Below are 24,400 nucleotides of genomic sequence, written 5' to 3'. Positions count from 1 at the left end.
AGCACTGGTTTAGGCTTACCTAAAGGACTGCATTTATTTAAATTTTGTTTACAATATTTAGTTTTTTACTTTATTTTATCGTAACATTATACTTTGTTCCAATTTGCTTTTGTTCCAATTTGCTAATATTGTGTTTTTTAAATTAAAAATCATGTTTTTTTTAAAAATTATTTTTTAACTCAAATATCTCAAGGTATCACATTTTAGAGCTGTAATTGCAATACCGTGATCATGTGAAACCGTAATATTTTGGCTTAAGGTTATCATACCGTCAGAATATCATACCGGCACATGCCTACTCTACAATTTGAAAGACCCTCAGAGCAATTCACAGTTTTATAAGAATACTTTACAAGTTCAAAAAAGAAAAGCCAAAATAGCAAAACTGGGTCAAGAAGAATGAGATTGCAGATCGACAGCAGATAAGCTTTTTTAGTATTAAGTGTTGAAGATTTTATTTTCTGTGTGTGTGTGTGTGTGTGTATTCTTTCACAAATGTAGTATTGAAAAATAGTTTAAGAGCTTATCACCAGCAGCATTACTCATGAATTGTATGGCTAGCTACATCTTAGTGACAAACGGCTGCTAGTGTTTTGAAACAGAAATAATTGCGTTTCCAATAGCTGTGCGAAGGATGAATAGCGATGAGGTAATGAGTCTAATTGTGGCTAACCAATACTATCATATGACTGTACTGAGTTCATTTTGTCTACACATATAGATTAGTTGAATGTCTCTTTTGTCCCAGACAATGGCGTACCGCACGCATGTTATTTTTAGACCGTGAGGTCGCATCGTGAAGTGGAAGTAAAGCAGGAGTGGGACATTATAGACCCGCCCTCGCATAGAAACCATGTTAATTGTGCTACTTTTCTCCGGTAATCTTTCAAAAACGAACTTGCCGATCACACATTGCTTTTTTGGAACTTGTAGAAACGACTCCAGACATTACGACAAATGAAGGATGTTTTCTTCATATGTTTCCCGAAACCAAAAACTCGGAGAAAAAAATGTGAAGACTGAATCAACTTGTGCGGACTTTTAATGCCTGCTTTATGCAGTAAACATTTTGTTGGGTTGACATTGTCTTTCAGAGGACAAAGAGTTAAGCCATTTTGATATTTTGAACTTATTTTATTAGCGTGACGTTGTGCCGTGCTTCTTCTGTCTGACAATGAATGACCTGAAAAGAATTAAAATGGTATCTGACTGCCACTGTTACATTTTCTGTTGTAAAAAAAACAACTTTAGTAAGGGGGAAGTGTAAATAAATTATGGAATTAAGATTTGTTATCAATGAAAAAATTAAAAGTGTTCGTTGGCTGTCACTGAGTAGCATTTGCGATCGCTACACAAAACAAACAATATAAATTACCCCCAAGAACGGTCAGAGACGTAGGACAACTAGAGGATATAATATATAAGAAAGACAGGGCTGGTGGTAAAGGATAGCTTGTTGAAACAGGAGAACGTCATTGTCAGTCGCGTAAGAAAAAGGTGTTGATAAAAAAGCTAAGGCTATGCTTCGGACAGCTCTTTTTTTCGTCTTTTTCAGCCCTCGACATTCAAGCCATCTCTTTAACTGAACATTTTTATGTTCTTCCACATCTTTGCCAGTGAATTTGGCACCAGAGACATCATTTTCGGAGAGAATTGGTAGGATTAGCTCTGTAAACATCTCCTTCTTACACGATTTCCATTCATTTCCTATCGGGGACAAACGGTCGCGTGTCCCCCTTATCAACAGTAGCTAACGTCATGAATATGAATGAACGGAAGTGATGTGTTGCTTGCGATACACCATTGTTTTAGGTTGTTTTAATTACCTGACATGTTTTGGCGACTACTTCCGCCTTCATCAGAGCGTCACTGGTGTTGGTGACGGCAACACCAGTGACGCTCTGATGAAGGCAGTTAAAAGAAAAATTCAACTAATATCATATGACAATGACAATTGGGAAACGGGGAAGTGACGTATGTCGTAAAGCAGGCAGCACATTTGTAGTTTCTTTTTGTGTGGCAGGGTTCCTACCACACTCTTTGAAATTTCTTAGTGCCATTGAAAGTGATACAGACTCCTAGGACTGTGACAGAGGTGTCATTCAACTGCTTGTAAGTCAATGTTTAATCACAAAGTTAAGAGTACTTTAATGAAGATTGAAACGTTATTAAGTGTTGCTTTAACAAAAGTTATGGGTAGGTGTGTAATGCTTTTCTGTGTTTAATAAGCAATGGACTTTGCTAAATTTTACTTAAAACTTACTTTAAAAAGTTCTCCCGTACAATACATAGTAATTTGTAGTGCATCATTCAGTCACTAGGTTACCTGGGCACCACACTTACACGTATACACGACACTGTCTTCGGCAAGGTTCATGCTGCAGGTCTTAATGCACAGTTCCGATTTTTTGCCATATCTGTTTTTTGGCGTGCCCGTTCAGACAGCCTTTGTCCACTGAGCCCGTACAAGTATTACGCATGTGCACTAACTCGCAGTCTGACATGTGCTGATCAAACTGACGCATCAAAACAAATGACTACACATGCTGGCTGTATGTCATTCCAGGGTGATCATATTTTGATTTTCAAAAAGAGGACACAAATCACAGACATTAATAATCCTCGTTTAGTCTTATATTCAAAGTCGATATGGATGGATAGAACGCATGCACACACTGTCAGGTTGCCCCGACTCAGCCATTTAAGCAATTGCTTTTTTGGCGCACAGAAAGAAAACAGAGCATTAGTTGTATTAAGTTAATTTTGTCTTTGCATATAGATTGGTTTAATTTTTCTTTTATCCCAGACAATGTGTTTTAGGTTGTTTTAACTCTGTAGTTGTGCAATGACATTCTGATGAAGGCGGAAGTAGTCGCCGACACATGTCAGCACTCTGATTAAGGCGGAAGTTGTCGCCGACACATGTCAGGTACATAAAACAACCTAAAACACATTGTCTGGGATATAAGAAAATTTCAACTAAAACCTAGCATTATCAGGCTTATCCTTTTCTTCATTTCATTTTATTTTTATGACTGTAGTCAAACCCGCCTCCTGCAAAAAAGCCGAGTTCAAGCTAGGCGCTAACGCTAACGCACAGCTATCGCCGCCGTCCTACCAGCCGCTCTTGGTTTTTTCTGACGTAATTGCTGCATGAATTCCGATTTGGGAGACTTGACAGTTCAGACCACCGCGACGTTCTGGAAAAATGTGGCCCAGATCGTTTTTAAACCACATACGAAAGAGACCAAGATCGGATTTAAAATGGTCCACTTCTATGCGACCTGTACCGTTCAGGCAGTCAACTTAATGCTTCACTCGAGTCGGAAAAACATGAAAAAAAAATAGGATTCGTACATTAAGACCAGCAGTCTGAAACTAGCCTTACATAGTCATTTATAGTTTTGGCAGGTGACAATTGATAAAGCCGTGACTAAGACCTGCACTCTCTCATGTGCTCTTACAGTTTCTCTTTCAGTGCTTGAAGCACTAACAATGTAAAGTTTGGTTTGTGTGGTCTCACCACAAATGAAGCAAGTGGTCTTTAGGACTTCTTCTTTCTTCTGTTTTTCACTTCTCAGGTCCGCAAAAGTGTCGATGATGACACCAAAAATTAGGTTTAGGACGATGATGATGACCATGAAGAAGAACAACAGGTCGTAAATTACTCGTGCTGCAAACAGTGGCTCCTGTTGAAAAATTAAAAGGAAAATTTAAAATGGGGCATTGGGAGATCCATAAGATACTGATTATTCGAATGAGGTTACTTTTACGATTATGATCATGATACAAAAAGACGTGTGACCCAAAGGTCAAAACTTTACATAAGCATACGAGGGACGACTTTTGAAACAAGGTTGACCTTGGTTGTTATGGACATTGAAACATAAGAGCTAAGATGTAACCAGCCAGATGCTACAAACGGCAGAAAGCCAGGTAATCTCTTAAAGACACAAAGGGCAAGCATGTTATTAACCAAATGGTTCTGAAATATGTGTGCTGTGTACACTCCCTGATAAACAAAAACAAACGCACATTCACTGGTCACAAATTTGGGTCCAAAGAAAAGTTTACAAACTCTGCAATGCTCAGTTTTACGATCACAGATTGATTTTATTCCAAGATTTCTTTTCACTGTTGTAGTTTGCAGTGGTGTAGAACGTCAATGCAGAGTTGTTACATGAAAAGGATAAGGTATAGGAAACAGCTAACAGTATGATGGAGCACGGTTCTAAACTGCAGTAAAATATCAACAATAATAATCATCATCTCTATGTTTTCAGTGTTTAATACAGCACCCCTTTTATTGTATCTTATTAAATTTGCTGGTTTGCCTCATGGTGTGGGCCAGTGAGTTAAGCATAATTTTGCTTTCACTTGTTTTTTTTCATGTGTGCCATGTGGGTCAAGTAGGTCAATAATCTATCCCGCTATCAGCATAACTTCATAACCTTTCTTGATTTGTATGAGTACAGAAAACCTTTACATCCTCATCTTGATTTAGAAGGAAATTATGTAGTTGTACTTGTCCTTCTCAAAAAATTAGCGTATTGTGATAAAGTTCATTATTTTCTGTAATGTACTGATAAACATTAGACTTTCATGTATTTTAGATTCATTACACACAACTGAAGTAGTTCGAGCCTTTTATTGTTTTAATATTGATGATTTTGGCAAAAAAGTCAAGAAAAACCAAAAATCCCTATCTAAAAAATTAGCATATTTCATCCGACCAATACAAAAAGTGTTTTTTTAATACAAAAAAGTCATCCTTCAATTAATTATATCAGCTGTGCACTCAATGCTTGGTTGGGAATCCTTTTGCAGAAATGACTGCTTCAATGCGGCGTGGCATGGAGGCAATCAGCCTGTGGCACTGCTGAGGTGTTATGGAGGCCCAGGATGCTTCGATAGCGGCCTTAAACTCATCCACAGTGTTGGGTCTGGTGTCTCTCAACTTCCCCTTCACAATATCCCACAGATTCTCTATGGGGTTCAGGTCAGGAGAGTTGGCAGGCCAATTGAGCAAAGTAATGCCAGGTCGTGCTGAAAAATGAAAGCTTCATCTCCATAAAGCTTTTCAGCAGATGGAAGCATGAAGTGCTCCAAAATCTCCTGATAGCCAGCTGCACTGACCCTGCCCTTGATAAAACACAGTAGACCAACACCAGCAGCTGACATGGCATCTCAGACCATCACTGACTGTGGGTACTTGACACTGGACTTCAGGCATTTAGGCATTTCCTTCTCCCCAGTCTTCCATCTTAACTCTGGCACCTTGATTTCCAAATGACATGCAAAATTTGCTTTCATCTGAAAAAAGTACTTTGGACCACTGAGCAACAGTCCAGTGCTGCTTCTCTTGCCTGGTATACCAGACTCACTGCTGTTCCAGCGATTGAGTCTGGACATTGTCCAGCGAATCAAATTCCGAGGGCAGAGCAAGCCACAGCAGACAGACAGCGGAGTGGACCAATCAGCGACGGGCAGACATGACGTTGTTAAGTTTATTCAAAATGGCTAGCGCGAGCCATGTTGACTGTTGTCAATGACTTTTTTCGATGTATTTTTGGTAATCTAAAACTGGGTTTACCGCGGATTGGAACATATTTTCGGCTCTCCCGTTCGCCAACTGTGTTGTTGTAGAGACGACTTTCGGCGCGCAAGAGTGACGTTACTCGTTAAGAACACGTCACGCAAATTAACAAATCTGATTGGACGATTGATTTTGTACCTTGCTCGAGAGGCCGTTAATGGGCTGGTTCCCAGACTATTTTTCAAAGTGTTTGAAAAATACAGGGAGTATACTCTGGCTGCGCCAGGCAACTGCTTCTCTGTAGCTCACGTTAGTCGCTTCTGCCGCTGTTTCAGGTTCAAAAGTTGCTTGACCGGGGGAATGCGGCACCTGTAGCTCATTTCCAGCACACGCCTGTGCACGGTGGCTTTGGATGTTTCTACTGCAGACTCAGTCCACTGTTTCTACAGGTCCCCCAAGGTCTGGAATCGGCCCTTCTCCACGATCTTCTCAGGGTGCAGTCACCTCTTCTGGTTGTGCAGCATTTCCTCCCACACTTTTTCCTTCCCGCAGAGATGCCTTGATACAGCACTCTGGGAACAGCCTATTCGCTCAGAAATTTCTTTCTGTGTCTTAGCCTCTTGTGTGAGGATGTCAATTATGGCCTTCTGGACAGCAGTCAGGTTGGCAGTCTTGCCCATGATTGCGGTTTTGAGTAATGAGCCAGGCTGGGAGTTTTTAAAAGCCTCAGGAATCTTTCGCAGGGGTTTTGAGTTAATTCGTTGATTCAGATGATTAGGTTAGTAGCTTCTTTAGAGTACCTTTTCATGATATGTTAATTTTTTGAGATAGGTATTTTTGGTTTTCTTGACTTTTTTGCCAAAATCATCAATACTAAAACAATAAAAGGCTTGACCTACTTCAGTTGTGTGCAATGTACCTAAAATATATGAAAGTCTAATGTTTATCAGTACATTACAGAAAATAATGAACTTTATCACAATATGCTCTTTTTTGAGAAGGACTAGTATATTAACAGCTGGGGGAAAAAAATCACGGTTATGAAGCAGGAACTATTTTAAAACTGGCAGGTGTTAAAAGACAGTTTACGTACATACACTTATGCCGTACGCACCTCTTTGGAAGGCTTACGAAGAACATCGCCCACACCCCCGCCGCTTCTCAAGCCATGACTCAGAACAGTGACAATACACATTAGTAGAGAGTCACACGTCCGTTCCATGTCGTTATCCTGTGACTCGTCGCTGTCCACATCTGAGGAAGCAGAAAGGAGCTACAGTATAATCTGAAAATGAATTCAACACATTGAGGATAAAAAGGACATTTTCATGTTTTACAAATGGAAACATTTCATCCAACTGTCAAATAAATAATCAAAGTTCACAACATACAGTGGGGCAAATAAGTATTTAGTCAACCACTAATTGTGCAAGTTCTCCTACTCGAAAAGATTAGAGAGGCCTGTAATTGTCAACATGGGTAAACCTCAAGCATGAGAGACAGAATGTGGAAAAAAAAACAGAAAAGCACATTGTTTGATTTTTAAATAATTTATTTGCAAATCATAGTGGAAAATAAGTATTAGGTCAAAACCAAAAGTTAATCTCAGTACATTGTCATGTACCCTTTGTTGGCAATAACGGAGGCCAAACATTTTCTGTAACTCTTCACAAGCTTTTCACACACTGTTGCTGGTATTTTGGCCCATTCCTCCATGCAGATCTCCTCTAGAGCAGTGATGTTTTGGGGCTGTCGTTGGGCAATACGGACTTTCAACTCCCTCCACAGATTTTCCACTCCAGGACCTCGAAATGCTTCTTACGAAGTCACTCCTTTGTTGCCCTGGCTGTGTGTTTGGGATCATTGTCATGCTGAAAGACCCAGCCACGTCTCATCTTCAATGCCCTTGCTGATGGATGGAGATTTTCACTCAAAATCTCTCAATACATGGCCCCATTCATTCTTTCCTTTACACAGATCAGTCATCCTGGTCCCTTTGCAGAAAAACAGCCCCAAAGCATGATGTTTCCACTCCCATACTTCACAGTGGGTATGGTGTTCTTCGGATGCAATTCAGTATTCTTTCTCCTCCAAACACGAGAACCTGTGTTTCTACCAGAAAGTTCTATTTGGTTTCATCTGACCATAACACATTCTCCCACTCCTCTTCTGGATCATCCAAATGCTATCTAGCGAACCGCAGACGGGCCTGGACATGTACTTTCTTCAGCAGGGGGACACGTCTGGCAGTGCAGGATGTGAGTCCCGGGCGGGGCATTGTGTTATTTATAGTAGTCTTTGTTACTGTGGTCCCAGCTCTCTGTAGGTCATTCACTAGGTGCCCCTGTGTGGTTCTGGGATTTTTGCTCACCGTTCTTGTTATGATTTTGACGCCACGGGGTGAGATCTTGCATGGAGCCCCAGATCGAGGGAGATTATCAGTGGTCTTGTATGTATTCCATTTTCTAATAATTGCTCCCACGGTTGATTTCTTTACACTAAGCGTTTTACCTATTGCAGATTCAGTCTTCCCAGCCTGGTGCAGGTCTACAATTTTGTCTCTGGTGTCCTTCGACAGCTCTTTGGTCTTGGCCATAGTGGAGTTTGGGACTGACTGAGATTGTTGACAGGTGTCTTTTATACCGATAATGAGTTAAAACAGGTGCCATTAATACAGTTAACGAGTGGAGCCTCGTTAGACCTCGTTAGAACAAGTTAGACCTCTTTGACAGCCAGAAATCTTGTTTGTAGGTGACCAAATACTTATTTTCCACTCTAATTTGGAAATAAATTCTTTAAAAATCAAACAATGTGATTTTCTGTTTTTTTTTTTCTTCCCACAGTCTGTCTCTCATGGTTGAGGTTTACCCATGATGACAATTACAGGCCTCTCTAATCTTTTCAAGTAGGAGAACTTGCACAATTAGTGGTTGACTAAATACTTATTTGCCCCACTGTATAAGCTGTTTTATTAAATTCGGAACTGTTATAAAGTTCGGTGAAATCAAATTGTTCAACATTACAAATACAAACCTCCTGATAGGCACTGATGGCGTATATCACAAAAAAAAAAAAAAAAAAAAAAAACTAAATTCTTGATATCCTCTAATCAGTTATTCTCTTGATATTTTGTTTCATTTGAAAATATGTTATGTCCAGTATTTTTGGTTCATGGTCTTAAGGAAGTCAAAACAAGCATGTTTTCTTTATCTAGAATGTTAAGGCAAATATCATTTTTGGAAGGGTTAATCTAAACGGATAACGTTGACAGGCCAGGAAAACGGCTTGAATTTTAGTGCATGGTCAAATGGTGGCAGCTCAGGAACAATGTATTTTTCATTCAAACCTCTACTTATTGCTAAGTTTATTTTGTTGACAAAAAGAAAAATTTCAGTTCAAAATGGAAAAGCATGGCCATGTGGATATCACATGAGAGCCACCGAGGTCAAATGTGAATTGCTGAGGCCAAAAGGAATGTGACATAGACGTAGTCACGCAAAGGATCAATAACTGATGCTACAAAACAAGCTATGTCTATTCTATATTTACAATGTCACAAGTTTCTTTTGACTTCCTTTCGACCATACTAATACACACCCCACTACAACCACATCTCAAACCACTGACCAAATAAAGGTCATACTGTATCGCCCTAGGCTACATTTATTTAAACAATTTAATATAGATGATATTTACAAATATATCAAAAGGCACACTACAGGGTGACCCAAAAAAAAAGCTTACACTCAGTTGACTGCTTGTTTAAAAGCCATTGAAACATATCTAAATAGGTTGTCATGCTTAAGTGATTCATTAAGGTCACTCAATGCAGCTGGTAATCTCTCGTCTCTACAATTCCTGTGCTTCTGCTGAAAATGAAGAAAACTTTAGCTGTACCTGAATTGCTGCGTGCCAGTCTGACACCTACTGAGATTGCAGCAAATCTGAGAATATCCAGATGTGCAGTCTACAGAGTTAAAAAGAAGCTGAAAGATACTGGAACAGCCTCACGAAAACCTGGGTCTGGAAGTGCCGATCTGTGCGGACCAAAAAGTTGATTGACAAGGTGATATGTGGCCACCCCAGAGTCCAGATCTCAATCCCCTGGATTATAGCATATGGGCAACTGTGGAGGACAGTGCCTGTAAGAAGCCACAAACTTCTGTGGCAGCCTTGGAGAGGTCCATTGTTAGATCTTGGGAAAAGATGACAGCATCCTACATAAAGAAGACCTGTCAAGCATTCCGCAGGCGCCTGGAGGCTGTTGTGACACTTAAGGGAGGACACATTGAAAAATAGAGTGTACTGTACATGTTCTTTACAATAATGTATAATTTGTGATTAAATTCTAATTCTAAGATGAATAAACATGGCATTTAAGTTGTATTATGGCAGTGTAAACTTTTTTTGGGGTCACCCTGTAAACACGATAACAAATGCCCCCTTTCCCCCCCCTTATTCATTATTGATCTTCCAAATTCAAAAACAAGATAATATCTGGTTCATTGAAGGCTAAGGATATCATTACAAGAATGTTTAATGGGATACAGAAGTATAAAAAACTATGCGAACCTTTTGGAATTTCTCACATTTCTGCTAGAATCACCATCAAATGTGATCTGATCTTTTTCAAAATCACACAGATGAAAAAACTGTCTGCTTTAACTAAAACTACCCAAACATGTAAACACTGCACATGTAAACAGGTTTTCATATTTTAATGAGGATAGTATGCAAACAATGACAGAAGGGGGAAAAATAGTGAACCATCACATTTAATATTTTGTGCCCCCTCTTTGGCAGCAATAACTTCAACCAGACACTTACTATAGCTGCAGATCAGTCTGGCACATACTGTATATCAGGACTAATCTTGGCCCATTCTTCTCTACAAAATGATTGCTGGTTGTCCAGGCCCTGAGGTAGCATAACACCCCCAAATCATTATGCTCCCTCCACCATGCTTCACGTTGGGGATGAAGTGTTGAAGTTGGTGAACTGTTCCATTTTTCCTCCACACATGATGTGGTGTGTTACTCCCAAACAATTCAACTTTGGTTTCATCAGTCCACAAAATATTTTGCCAAAACTTCTGTGGAGTGTCTAAGTGTCTTTTTACGAACACTAAATGAGCAACCATGTTTTTTTTTTTTTTTTAGACAGCAGTGGCTTCCTCTGTGGAGTCCTCCCATGAACACCAGAGATATTGGACTGTGCCAGTGATTTCTGTTAAGTCCTGAGCAGACACTCTAGGGTTCTTTTTTACCTCTGTGAGTATTCTGCGCTGAATCTTGGTGTTATCTTTGGTGGACGGTGACCCTTTGGGAGAAAAGCAACACTGCAAAACTCTCTCCATTTGTAGACAACTTCTCTGACTGTCGATTGATGAACATCCAGACTTTTAGAGATGGTTTTGTAACCTTTCCCAGCTTTATACAAATCAACAATCCTTGATTGTAGGTCTTCAGACAGCTCTTTTGACCGAGCCATGATGCACATCAGAAAATTCTTCTTATGAAGACAATTCTTACCAGGTGTGTGTTTTATAGTGGGCAGTGCAGCTTTAAACCATTCATCAGTGATTAGGCAGACACCTGACTTAAATTATTTGGTAAAAATTGGTTTGAATTGCCCTTTAAGTCTCCTTAGGCAGAGAGTTTGCTTAGTTATTTTCCCCCTTTCTGTCATTGTTTGCATGCTATCCTCATTAAAATATGAAAACCTATAAATGGGTGGTTTTAGTTAAAGCAGACACTGTTTTTACATGTGTGTGATTTTGACAAAGATCCATTCACATTTGATGGTGATTTTATGCAGAAATGTGAGAAATTTCAAAAGGTTCGATGCTTTTTCATATCACTGAGGTTCAACAGAATAATGTAGAACCCATGATGCTGCAGTATTACCTTCATGCATGCTCCCTGCAGTGCAGTTTTCATCAACCCCAGCTTGACACATTTTCTCGGATAAAAGTTCATTGGTGAAGCTGGCCCCATTTTCTGCATAGAGATTAGCTAGTCATCAGTACTTTTAAAAACAAACAATCTTCTGTGACATTCTGTGAAATTTGTGACTATATTCACTTAGTGTTGTGTTGGGAATGCGATCAACTTCCAGGATGAAGTCATCTTTGAAGAAAATATAGCCAACAATGGAGAACAAGTAAACCAGGATGAGTGCAAGCACTGCTGTTAGCACAATGGAGCGTCCATTGCGTGTAACACTCTTGATGACATTCAGCAGAGTTTCTTCTCGGTACACCAGGTCAAAAAGCTTCAAAAGAAAAAAAAAAAAGTAAGATAGTCTTTAACTAACAGGCTAGACTTATCAAAGAAAGCCTTGATTATCTTCTGCTGTTATGCACACATGGATCTACTAATGGTTCGGTCACGTCTTCAGTTTTATAATGGTGTCTTAAAAATCTCCAATGTGGATCAATGTGCAGGATGCATGTTTTCCTCACCAACAGACTGTAGAAGAAGACATGAACAAACACCCCTAGGCTACAGATGAGCAGGTAGATGAAATGGTAGAGGAACTCGAAGTCCATCACCATGGCTTTGTAGCCCCGACTGAAGGTGCCACGGTTTCCCAAAAAACTCATCAGGAAAATGATTTTGTTACATACCTGTAAGATCAATAGAAGTTGTTATAATAGAATGTCAGTAGTTGTTGGGTGTTTACTAGAGCATCAGTGACAAGATAATGTAGTGAATACACAGTATCTTTCTAGGTCACGGCGGGGCTTTCCACGCAGTGAGGAGAAGTGCTGAACACCAGCTATCCTGCGAGCTAAAAGACTTGTGCCATGTAATAATAAAGCAACTCGCAAATAGACTGGATGAGTGTTGAGTTCTACAAGAGCTTCATTTAAAATGTTCTCTCTCAACAAATAATTAAGGATGTCCCGATTTGATCACGTAGTCGGAAAATAGGCTGATCGCGCCATTTTGCAGAGGATCAGAATCGGGTGAAATGGATTGGGATTTATTTAAAATATATATATATACAGTGGTACCTCGACATACGATCGCTTCGAAACACCATCTTTTCAACATCAGACATAAAATTTGACTCGCCATTTGTTTCTACCTCCAACAACATGCTCAAAATACGGCGATTTATGACAGCGCCGCAGCTGGTTTGTTTTCCTGCAAGACTGACGCACGGCGGATTTTCTTGTAAGAGAAATCAACACGGGTTCCAAGGAGATTAGTGCAGGTGATGAAAAACGGAAAACGGTGATGCTTACCATTGAAATAAAGATGGAAATGATAGAAAAATATGAGCGTGGTGTGCGCATCCGTGAACAGGCTCGACGATACGGCCGTAGAATGTACGATCTCAACATGTAAACTTATCACCAGTGACATACAAAAAAACAACAATCATCAATAGATATAATCCATCCATCGATTATCGACCACTTAATCCGGGGGTCAGGACTCGGTGGCAGCAGCTTTAGCAGGGAAGCTCAGACTTCCCTCTCCCTGGCCACTTCAACCAGCTCCGCCGGCAGAATCCCGAGGCGTTCCCAAGCCAGCTGAGAGACAGTCTCTCCAGCATGCCCTGGGTCGTCCCCGGGGCTTCCCGCCGGTGGGACATGCCCGGAACACCTCTCCAGGGAGGTGTCCAGGAAGCATCCAAACCAGATGCCCGAGCAACCTCAGCTGGCTACTCTTAACGTGGAGGAGCAGCGGCTCGACCCTGAGTCCCTCACGGATGACCAAGCTTCTCACCCTATCTCTAAGGGAGAACCTGGATACCCTACGTAGGAAACTCATTTCGGCCGCTTGTATCTGGGATATAATGAAAATATCAGTGGTTCATAACCTTGCTCAGTGTACCGAACCCCACAAGTTTCAAATGTAGATTCACCGAAACTTTCGAAATTAGATAATAAAGCCAAAAACCAATACATCTAAGCTAGTAAGCTAAAAGTTTAGCAAATTCCCATTCAGAATTCTTCTCATTTTGACAGCATGTTTTGGTAACACTTCACAATAAGGGGCCCTTAATTAATATTAGTTATTGCATTTTAGACAATAACTCATGTTTAAGTAACATGACAATAATTCATTTAATCCCTTATCTAACATTTATTAATATATCAATTAACATGAGTTAATGCATTAGTTAATGCATTTTAAGACAATAACTCATGTTTAAGTAACATTGCTATAATTAATATAATTTCTTATCTACCATTCATTAATACATTAATTAACATGAGTTAATGCATTAGTTAATGCATAACCAGACAGTAACTAATAGTTTGGTAAAAATTAAAAATATATATAGGCCTATATAGGGTTAGGGTTTAGGGTCAGGGTTTTTAAGCATTTATAATTTCTTAGTTAAGGGACGCATGTGCACTTTACAATAAGGGTCCAAAAAGTCGGGCGCGCGCTGGTGTCGTGGGCGGGTGGGGGGGCCGCGCGGGTGCCGGTCCGGGGCCGCGGCCCTTCCCCGGCCGGCCGGGGTGGGGTGGGGTGGAGTTGGGGTGGGGGCCGGGGGGTGTATGCGGCAGCCATGGTTCCCTCCCAGGTCCGCCCGGCCAGAGCCGCGTCTCCCTGTACCGGGTGCCGGGGAGGTGCCCTCTGGTGCCATACCGCGCGCCCCTCTTGGCCCGGGGGTGGGTTGTGGGGGGTGCGCTTCCCTCCCCTTGGTCTGTTTCCGGCCCTGTCCGCCTCCCTGGGCCGCGGCGGCCGCGGCTGCCCCCCGGCCAGCGGGGTCGTTAGCGGGGCCTCTTGGGGCCCGCAGGGCCTAGAGTGAGGCTTGCTGTCCCTTGCCAGTGGGGTGGACGCCCCCTGGTCGCCGGCGCTTGGTGTGGCGCCTGCTCGGGGTGCGGGGTGGGTGCTCGGTGGGTGGGAGGGGGTTGGGCGGTCGCGGAGGCGCCGTGGGTGGTCTGGGGCGGGGATTGATCGGGGCCCTGACGCTTCTTCCGCCCTGGGGCCGGTGGTTCTGGTGGACGGGGCCACGCCCGCGGGAGCCTGCCTCTTAACTCACGCACTTCTCACTTCGGCACTGTAAATATTTTTCACCCTGGCACTTACATGCTCATACATTTCTCCGGGGAGAGTTGGGACGGGGCTTTACAGTCCCAGCCCGACTCCCCCCTGTTTTTAATGCACCACACACCAAGGTTGTGGGATGGTTGGGACCTGTTGGGGGGGGGGGCCTCACGGCTGCCTCCTCACCACAGGCCCCGCCATCCCTGCACCTTTTTTAAATGCACCACACACATCATACTCCACAGGAGAGCTCCGGCAAAGGGCGGTGGGACGGGCGGCTGGACAGAAACTCCATGCTGCGGTCCCACTGCCCCAAGCCAAGCTCTCCTATTTTAATGCATACATTGCACTACCCTCCCCTCACACCCCCATCACGGTGCTGGGTGATGGCTGCCAGTCGGGAACCTGGCAGCCACAGTAATAGGGTGGTAGGTGGGTCCCACACTTTTTCTATATGGCGTGGCTCCCGGGGTGTGGCCTCCCCTCTGCCTCGGCTGCCGGCCGCGGGAGTGGGTTGGGGGGTCGGGTCTCCGATCTTGCATCGCCCCGTGGCAGTTCCTGGGCGTTCTCCTGCCTCCGCCTTCCCCTCTCTTCTCTGGCTGGGCATCCGCCCTGCGCTCTGTCGCGGGTCGCTGGCTGGGCGCCGGTGTATCAGCGGGGTGTCGCCTGCACCGGCGGGGGACCCTGCCTTGCCTGGGGCTTGGTGGGCCGCTGGGGGTCCCGTGGCGTGCCGTGCCGGTTGGGGGGCTGTGGCTGTGGCTCGTGGCCCGGGTGGGCGGGCGGGGGTGGGTGTAGGCGTGGGGTTGGTGATGCGCCCCCTTCTGCCATCCCTGAAGGCCGGTTGATGGGCACGCGGGTGGCCCGGGAGACCACCCTGGGTCCCGGGGGGGGGGGGACGGTGGCTCCTTTGCTGGGCGGCGGGAGGAGGGATGGGCTGCGCATGTATATAATACATTACTTAACATTAATTCACATATACATTAGTGCATTAATAAATAGTTATTAATGTATACTGGTACTAGTAAGTGATTGTTAGTTTAAAATGAGAAACATTGCTCTGTGAGTCCTTGGGTGCTGTTAACCTAACCTTGAGTATGGTAATATTTCACGTGAACGTACCTCATAAGTATTACTTAACCTTAATTAACCATTACTGAATGCTTTTTGGACCCTTATTGTAAAGTATAGCGCATGTGTCCCTTAACTGAGAAATTATAGATGCTTAAGTCACCCCCCCTTGACCTTTATTAACCATTACTGAATGCTTTTTGGACCCTTATTATAAAGTGTAGCACATGTGTCCCTTAACTAAGAAATTATAAATTCTTAAGTTAACAAACCCTAACCCTATATAGGCCTATATATATTTTTAATTTTACCAAACTATTAGTTACTGTCTGGTTATGCATTAACTAATGCATTAACTCATGTTAATATATTAATAAATGTTAGATAAGCAATTATATTAATTATTGTAATGTTACTTAAACATGAGTTATTGTCTAAAAATGCATTAACTAATGTTAATTAAGGGACCCTTATTGTAAAGTGTTACCAAAAAATTGTACACTTATTGGTTTTTGACACAGTTGAATCGACACTGCTTCATGTGTACCACGTCATTGGCAAAATAATTCTTTCCACAACAATCGTCCTTCCATTTACTGTAATTGTATGTCATACCTTCGATGCACAATTGCACATGCACACATTTTTGCACTGTGAGGTAAAGGAAAATGTTAACTCCTTAAAGATCCAGAATCAAACTTGGTTCTTATGTCTGAATATTCTACAAGCGCGTGTTGAATATTATACATAGCAAATATCGGCCAATTTAATTTTATTGGCTAAAACAACACAGGAAAATGTTCTTTATTTGATTGAAGGGAGGCAGACAACTCACATTGAAGGCACCGAGCAGGAACAAAGTAGGCTCAAGGCCAACTGAGAAGATAAGCCGTAGGATAGTGACGATGACAAGAGCGCGGATGCCCAGCGGTTGAGGCATGATGATCACGATAATAAGTGTTGCCAAGACCCCCATCCACAAAAGAGCAGACAGGTGGGTGTCCAGTGTCCCTGTAAGGGATTCATGCCAAGTGATTTATTGTACAGAATCTCTGCAGAAAATGCTTATATGGTCTCAACAAACACTCTATATTGAATAAATGTGCAGAGTCGTCATAAAGAAAGCCTGTGAAAAAAATGGGCTCAACGGTTTAATATTTCTAACTAGTTTTTTGCTCGCAGGTAACCCTGGGGCCGTCATTAGTGGGACTGAACCCAACAAGATTCACTTACATAAGACCTAAAAGTAGTTGACAGTACAGTATATACATTTTGTGTATCTGCATTAAGGGCATGTGGGTGGAGCTTTAGCGAGAGAAGACCTGACACGTTGCCACATGAAACTCCTTAAGGGTTTTACTTGGCAACGTGTCACTGCGACAAAAAAAAAAAAAAAAAACCTAAATAAATTGCGCTAAAAAAAGCCGCACCCCACTTGATGCCGCACTATAAAATGTCTTTTCTATTTACACTATACATTGAAGCATTTGCTCACGTTTGAAAGGTCAAGAAGGACTGTACAATATTAGATAAAAAGAAATGGGAAGGACGGGCATGACTGAAAATAACTTTTATTATTATAGCAGAGTGGTCAAAAAACATTTCCCCGACTACTTCCTTTCCTCCCTTCTTGCCTCTTTCGGCTGCCTTCCCCTCGTTTAGTTCCCTCTCCCTCCCAACCCATGTAGAGATCATATGACAGGTGCCACTTACATAACAGCCATCTCTAAAAATACTTGGGCTGAAAGATTCATCATGAAAGAGCAGGGAGCAACACATAGCATCAGTGATTTGACAGACAAAATGAGGGAGATTTACATGCAGTATTTGTAACTACATTTACCAACCAACACTTTTGTTGATGGAGACTGCACAGGTTCAAACTTCAGAGGTATCAATTAAATTGTCACTGAAGAATGTGGCAGGCATGCATTGCTTGCTATGTTAATCCTAGCACTCAGTCAAAAGCCAGTCAGGCTTGTGTACAGTACATGTATGTACTGTATGTGTACATGTAAGTTTGGCAGCAGAACACACTGCCCTAGATCTCTTATAACATCATTTTAAAGCCCTTCACAAAGGAGGGCAGTGTGCGTGTGTGGGTGTGAGCAAGAGTGCAAAGGCCAAGCGCAATAAAAGCACTCATTAAAACTGACCAAAGGTATATTGCCATTTCACGTGATGCTTTGTGTGGAGGGGAAAACACAGACATTACTCATTCTCAGTGCTCACTTGAACTGAGATCAAAACAAGCAAAACACAGAATCCACCATTCACAGTTCCAAAGATGACTCCTTTTATCTGACTCAAAGCAGTTTGGGAATTAATCTAAAAGGAACAAGTTTGTCTGTGTGCAAAGGGTGTGTCTCAAACAAAGCTAGGGTTATTCTCAGGTCCAATGCTTTAATCCTGGTCAGGTGATACCAGTCAGCAGATCAGAACTTTCGGGGAAAAGCAGATCAGTGGGTCACTTGCTTAGAAAAAATGATTCATCTCCTTAATTTTTCCTCTCTGGGTGGCTACACCATGTGATTTCAGAACTCCTCAAATCACTTTTTGTTTGGATTGGGAAGGGAATCTAGAAGACAACACTTCAGAGTAAGACAACACTGAATTGCCGTCATAGTTTGACATTTAAAGGCACTCCTCATTATGAGAACAGGTTGTGGCAAAAAAGCATGCCAGCAAGCCGCTGTTCTTCCTGTTTTACATTATTGAGCACATGACCTTACTTTGACCCTGGCTTGTGGCCTAAAAAGGATATTAACAGCTTCTCTAAATCTCCATTACAACATCGATCAACCGGACATTGTCTGTCTCACTTATTTCAAATGTCAAGGAATGCAAAACAACATCTGCACTGACATCAGATAAGGCAAGTAGTCATACTACAGCAACTGACCTCCATGTATCCCCTCCAGCGGGTAGAAGAAACAGACAAGCAGATTCATGAGCACAGCCAGATTGAAGGATACGTTGCTCCAAACTGAAATGTTTCTTGAACACCAGTACAACACTGGCTGAGCTGGAAAACAGACAAAAGTTTAAGTTTGGTGGATAAATGTGAAACCCTTTCACATTAGTAACAAAAGAAGAGGGGGAAAAAAGTGTCATATGCCTTATCAAATACCTTGCATTAACCCTTTCATTCATGACTTATGACCCCCAGCCCAACTCTTACAGGGCACTCATTTAACTCACTGGCTACCATTGACGGCACTAGACGTCTACTGTAATCCATTTTGACCGGTCAAAATGGATTGGACGTCTAGCAACGTCAATGGCTCTGAAACATGAGTATTCATAGCCAGTCTTTCCGGTTTTGAATTGAATTGAATTGGCCGTATAATGCTGTCAATGTCATGCAATGAGTTAAATACTATAAAAAAAACAACAAAAAAACATCTTAAGAATAGACATGTGCCGATAACTGGTTTCAAGCTTCAAGCTCCAAGCCTCAATTGTACCCCACTATTTGTTGCTCAGTGTCAGTGAGTCAGCTGTGCTAATGATGGCTGGAAGAGGTAAAACTTGTGAACTTTTTCCCCTATCTAAGAAAACAAAATCACTGGTATTAAGCCTGAACGATATATCGTTTAAACATCGCCATCGCGATGTGTGCGTGCGCGATAGTCCCATCGCGAGGACATGCGATAGTTTTTTTTTTTTTTTAATCCAAATACGCCCTGCTTTCTGCTGTGCCCAGAGCCTCACACCCTCCCTATCCCAGCTCTTTGAACCTCACAGTCACTGCAGCACTTGCTTATTAAAGTTAACGATGCTGGTATCTTTGATCTTGCCAAAGAAGCAGACATCACAGCACAGCAGCTGTCAATCATCGTTTAACTGGTTAAACAGTTTCTGCAAGGAAGCAGCTTTGGAATGAATGTGTGTGCGTGTGGAGACGTTTGAGACATAAATTAAATGCCAGAAGTGATCATGAGGAGTTTGTAATTTCTACATGTCCACCAAGAGTCACAGCTAAGGTAGATAAACAGAAGTATTTAATAAAGCCAAGCATTTTTCTACTACAGTACTTTATTCTTGTTCAAAAATTATTTTGGTTGGACAGTTATGTTTAAAACTGTTCATAAGTATTACATTTGAAGTGCTTAAAACCATTTATTAATATGTATATACATTTTTTAAAATCATACTTTGGGGAAAAAGTGAGAAAAAAACATGCCTGATATGTATCTCTTTCCAATGCTAAATCTGAATAAATACATTGAGCACACACACAAAAAAATAAAAATTTGGGGGGCGGGGTGCGCAACTTCGCAGTTTTTCACTTATCACGGCGGGTTCTGGTCCCCATTAACCGCGAAAAACGAGGATCACTGTACACTGGTCATTGTGAGTCATGCAAAGTCTTTCCAAACAGCTATTCAAGTCATTTAGCGAAAATTTCTTTAAAAAAAAAATCTATATATATATTTTTTAAATATCGCAATATAATATCGCAAACCCCCCAAAAAAATCGCAGCAATAGTTTTTTTCCAATATCGTTCAGGCCAAGCTGGTATGGGAATACTTCGGCTACTGAAAAGTTACAGACGGCCACGGCTTAGAGCAGTATTTTTCAACTGGTGTGCCGCGGCACACTAGTGTGCCCTGAGAGATCGTCAGGTGTGACGCGAGATATTATCCAATATTGCGTTTTTGGGTTTTTTTTTACATCGTAGGGCGGAGTTGCAGTTGGAAGGAAGGAGTAGGTAGAAGGTTTCGGTCGTGTGTAGATGAGCGAGGTATTGCTGGTGTCACAATCAAAAACTGCTCGGATTTCCAGCCATCAGCCACCTTGCTGTCCGAGACAATGTGGACCCCAGCACACCTACTGTACATCATTTGATTAGATTCGTCAAGTGTCGATATACAGTGTATCACAAAAGTGAGTACACCCCTCGCATTTCTGCAGCTATTTAAGTATATCTTTTCATGGGACAACATTGACAAAATGACACTTTGACACAATGAAAGTTGTTTGTGTGCAGCTTATATAATAGAGTTAATTTATTTTTCCCTCAAAATAACTCAAATTATAGCCATTAATATCTAAACCCCTGGCAACAAAAGTGAGTACACCGCATGGGAACTACGTACATCCCTAAATGTCCAAATTGAGTACTGCTTGTCATTTTCCCACCAAAATGTCATGTGACTCGTTACAGGAGTGCTGTCAGCATTGCTGCAGAGATTGATGAGGTGGGGTGGGGGTCAGCCTGTTAGTGCTCAGACCATACGCCGCACTCTACATCAAAATGGTGTGCATGGCTGTCAGCCCAGGAGGGAGCCTCTTCTGAAGACGGTACAAAAGAAATCCCGCCAACAGTTTGCTGAAGACATGTCAACAAAGCACATGGATTACTGGAACCATGTCCTATGGTCTGATGAGACGGGCAGGATTTCTTGTGTACAGTCTTCAGAATATTAAATATTCTGAAGTATATTTCTGAAATATTCAGAAAGTAATTTTGGAAGATTTTTGGTTTGTGGTGTGCCGCAAGATTTTTTCCAATGTAAAAACGTGCTGCGACTCAGAAAAGGTTGAAAAACACTGGCTTAGAGAAGGAGAGCCATTCCACATGTAAAAATGTTTGCGGAGGGTGGCTGCTGAGGAGGCAATACCTCCAATATGATTTCGCATTTATACTTTAAAGGTTAGTAAAAGCTGTCATGAACGTTTCCCACTAGCAAGGAGAGTTAACCCCAGCGTGTTTAGTGTGTCTAGCTGTGGTAAAACATGTGTTTTTCTCTCTGGCAACTGTCTGTGTTGAGCAAGAGTGTGTGTGTATAATATAAACATGATACGAGTCTTACACACGTGCTTTTTATGGAAAATAATTCAATGATTTTTGTTCAGATGGTAATAATGTTGAGCTGTGGCTGTGGGTTTAGGCTCACCTAAAGGACTGCATTTATTTTCATTTTATTGAGACTATTGCAGCTATTTTTTAAATTTTATTTTCTGTTTAACTTAACAGTATACTTATGTTCCAATTTGCTAATATGTTTTGAAAAATAAAAATTCTGTTTAATGGAAAAAAAGTTATTTAAAAAAAAAAACAGTTATCTCAAAGTAACACATTTTATAGATGTAATTGCAATACTGTGATACTGTGAAACATCAGGCTCTCATACCGGCACATGCCTACTTTTGAGTGTTCTTACAGCTATAACTTCTGTATGTCAGTTGTTAATAATTTTCATTTATTAATTATTTTTTTAATCAACATTTATAAATGCATTTATATTAAAAAAATATCCAAATGCAATAATGATTAATAATTAAAAATATTTATAAATAATAATTACTAATATTTAATGTTGTTTTTTAAATAACCAAAAATAGGTTCTTGTCCTATAATGGGTTAAAACGTCTAAAGTTAAAAAAACAAAACAAACAAACAAAAAAACCCCAACATTGTTTTAATTATCATAAATAGTCACTTTCTGTATAAGGAGTGAAAGGTCTTAAGTGTCAACTTTTGAATGGCTGTCCACTTGTTGTCCGTTGTCCCTGAAAGGTTAAAGGCCCTTCAATGAATAGGATGGAATGAATGATAACGTGATGCAAGCAACAGTATCCCCTGTTGGAGTGGTAGACAAAATATGGCTTTGTGTGTGGTATGCAGTCTTAATCGGTGATTCCAAATGTGACAAGGCGTAGAAGCAGCCCTGTGTTTGGATGTTTAAATATATATAGTGATTCACAAGGCACCTGTACAACCAGTCGCGACACAAATGATGCGGAAAGTCCCTATTTTGATTTCTGGCAGTGGAAATCATATACACATTACACCTACACGCAGAGGAGTGATATCCTGTTTAGACTTTCATTTCAAATGTATTGTTTCAGAATAAAAACAATACGGTTCTCCAATCAATCAATCCATCCAAAGGCAATTCTTTCAGCTGAAACAAACAACAACGGAATAAGAAATAAAGTGAAAAATTTAACAACACGGTTGAACTGATATGGACGATTTTTCCAAAAACTAGGGCATGCACGCCATAATTTTTCTGTGGATTAAGGCATATTACTGTCTGTTCAATTCTTGACTGAACTGAACTGTATTTGTATAGCTTTTACACAATATTCTGTTCAGCTCTCGTCCATTTAATGATCTTTATTGTATCACTTTATTACATTTTAGCATAGCTTCTAATCTATCTCCATACTTCAAAACGAATTCATACATTTATTATTCACACGGCTTATCCCCACAAGGGTTGTGGGCGGTCTGTAGCCTGACCTAGCTGACTATAAATGAATAAAATCTTACTTAAGTCTAGTAATAAAAGGCTCACTCAACAGGAGAATTAACAACAACAACAATCTCATTACCGCGGCACCCATCAGGCAGTCGATTGACAGTAGGCAGGTGCCGGTATGATATTCTGACGGTATGATAACCTTGAGCCAAAATATCACGGTAGCACGGTATTGCAATTACAGCTGTAAAATGTATTAGAGATATCTGGGTTCAAAAAAAAAAAAAAAATTGCATTGAACAGAATTTTTATTTTTCAAAACATACTAGCATGATTAGAACATAAGTATAATGTTACATAAATATATATATTTTTAAAATTTAACAAAATATTCTAAATAAAATTAAAATAAATGCAGTCCTCTAGGTGAGCCTAAACCCACAGCCACAGCTCAAAATTATTACCATCAGAAAAAAAAAAAAATCCATAAAAAGCACGTGTGTATGACTTGTATCATGTTTAAATTATACACTCTTTTTCTCAACACAGACAGTTGCCAGAGAAAGAAAAACACATGTTTTACCACCGCTAGACACACTAAACACGCTGCAGTTAACTCTCTTAGCTGGTGTGAAACGTTCATTACAGTGTTTACTAACCTTTAATTTTGTATAAATGCGAAATCATATTGGAGGTATTGCCTCCTCGGCAGCCACCCTCCGCAAACATGTATTACATGTCGGTTGGCCTTCCTCCTCTAAGCCGTGGCCGTCTGTAACTTTTCTGTAGCCGTATTCCCATACCAGCGATTTTGTTTTTTTTTGATGGGGGAAAAGGTTCAGGAGTTTCATCTCCTTCAGCCACTGTGTAGCACAGCTGACTCACTGACACTGAGCAACAACCAGTGGCGTAGGGTTGAGCCTTCCACCTGCAGGGGATTTTTTGGGGACATAAAAAAATAGCTAATGCCTTAGGGACAGTATGATGGAAAAAAAATTGTGGTTTTGAAACAAATGTTTTCATACCACGGTATCCCTTGAAACCGGTAATCGGCACATGTCTAATTGACAGATGAAGATTTTTATTATCTTTTTTTTTTTTTTTTTTTAATCAATTTTTGCTGTTAGCCTACTTTATACCTCGAAGCTTCTTCTGCCAGTTCATCTCACTGAAGAGGTCCTCTGCTCGCAAGAAGAAGTCGTTGATCTTACTGCCTTGCTCATCTCTCTCAGTTGTGTAGTAAACTCGAACCTTGGACTCGGAGGTTAGGAACTCACAGATGTTGGGCACTGGGAACACAATCTCTTCCATGGTGCGGTCCTGGCGCACAATCTGGATATGTGTTTATGATCACCATTAGGAAGTGATTTCTGTGGTTCTCCTTGTATGTTTATCACCTCTATTTGAGCAGTGTGGTTGGCGTAAAATTCCAAAGCCTCGTCGCCATCTCCACTGGCTCCTCCAGGCTTCAACATAATGGACAGCTCCTTATTATGCCGGGCCAACTGTATGAAGAACACACAAACAAAGTGATAAGACTACACTGTGATAATTGGGAGTTTGTCCA

The 24,400-nt window shown here is 41.2% G+C and overlaps 1 protein-coding gene across 5 annotated transcripts in view; it reads right to left on the bottom strand.

The window, feature by feature from the left end:
- Window positions 1-24,400, bottom strand: part of LOC130921337 (inositol 1,4,5-trisphosphate receptor type 1) — a 156,628-nt gene that overhangs the window by 19,648 nt on the left and 112,580 nt on the right. For 4 of the 5 annotated variants that reach the window (XM_057845083.1, XM_057845085.1, XM_057845084.1 and 1 more), the window contains 9 exons: window positions 24,231-24,338; window positions 23,973-24,165; window positions 18,521-18,643; window positions 16,454-16,629; window positions 12,000-12,164; window positions 11,620-11,809; window positions 11,443-11,535; window positions 6,651-6,790; window positions 3,524-3,689 (listed from right to left, as the gene is read on the bottom strand). In XM_057845083.1, coding sequence (XP_057701066.1) covers window positions 3,524-3,689; window positions 6,651-6,790; window positions 11,443-11,535; window positions 11,620-11,809; window positions 12,000-12,164; window positions 16,454-16,629; window positions 18,521-18,643; window positions 23,973-24,165; window positions 24,231-24,338 — 1,354 coding nt within the window. Of the gene's footprint in view, window positions 1-3,523; window positions 3,690-6,650; window positions 6,791-11,442; window positions 11,536-11,619; window positions 11,810-11,999; window positions 12,165-16,453; window positions 16,630-17,287; window positions 18,197-18,520; window positions 18,644-23,972; window positions 24,166-24,230; window positions 24,339-24,400 lie in introns of those variants that run through there. The other variant, XM_057845087.1, reaches the window with a different exon arrangement.

Source organism: Corythoichthys intestinalis, chromosome 9 (genome assembly GCF_030265065.1).
Source record: "Corythoichthys intestinalis isolate RoL2023-P3 chromosome 9, ASM3026506v1, whole genome shotgun sequence".
Classification (NCBI taxonomy): Eukaryota; Metazoa; Chordata; class Actinopteri; order Syngnathiformes; family Syngnathidae; genus Corythoichthys; species Corythoichthys intestinalis.
Note: the sequence above shows the minus strand (reverse complement) of the source record. Positions and strands in the feature narration are given on the sequence as shown.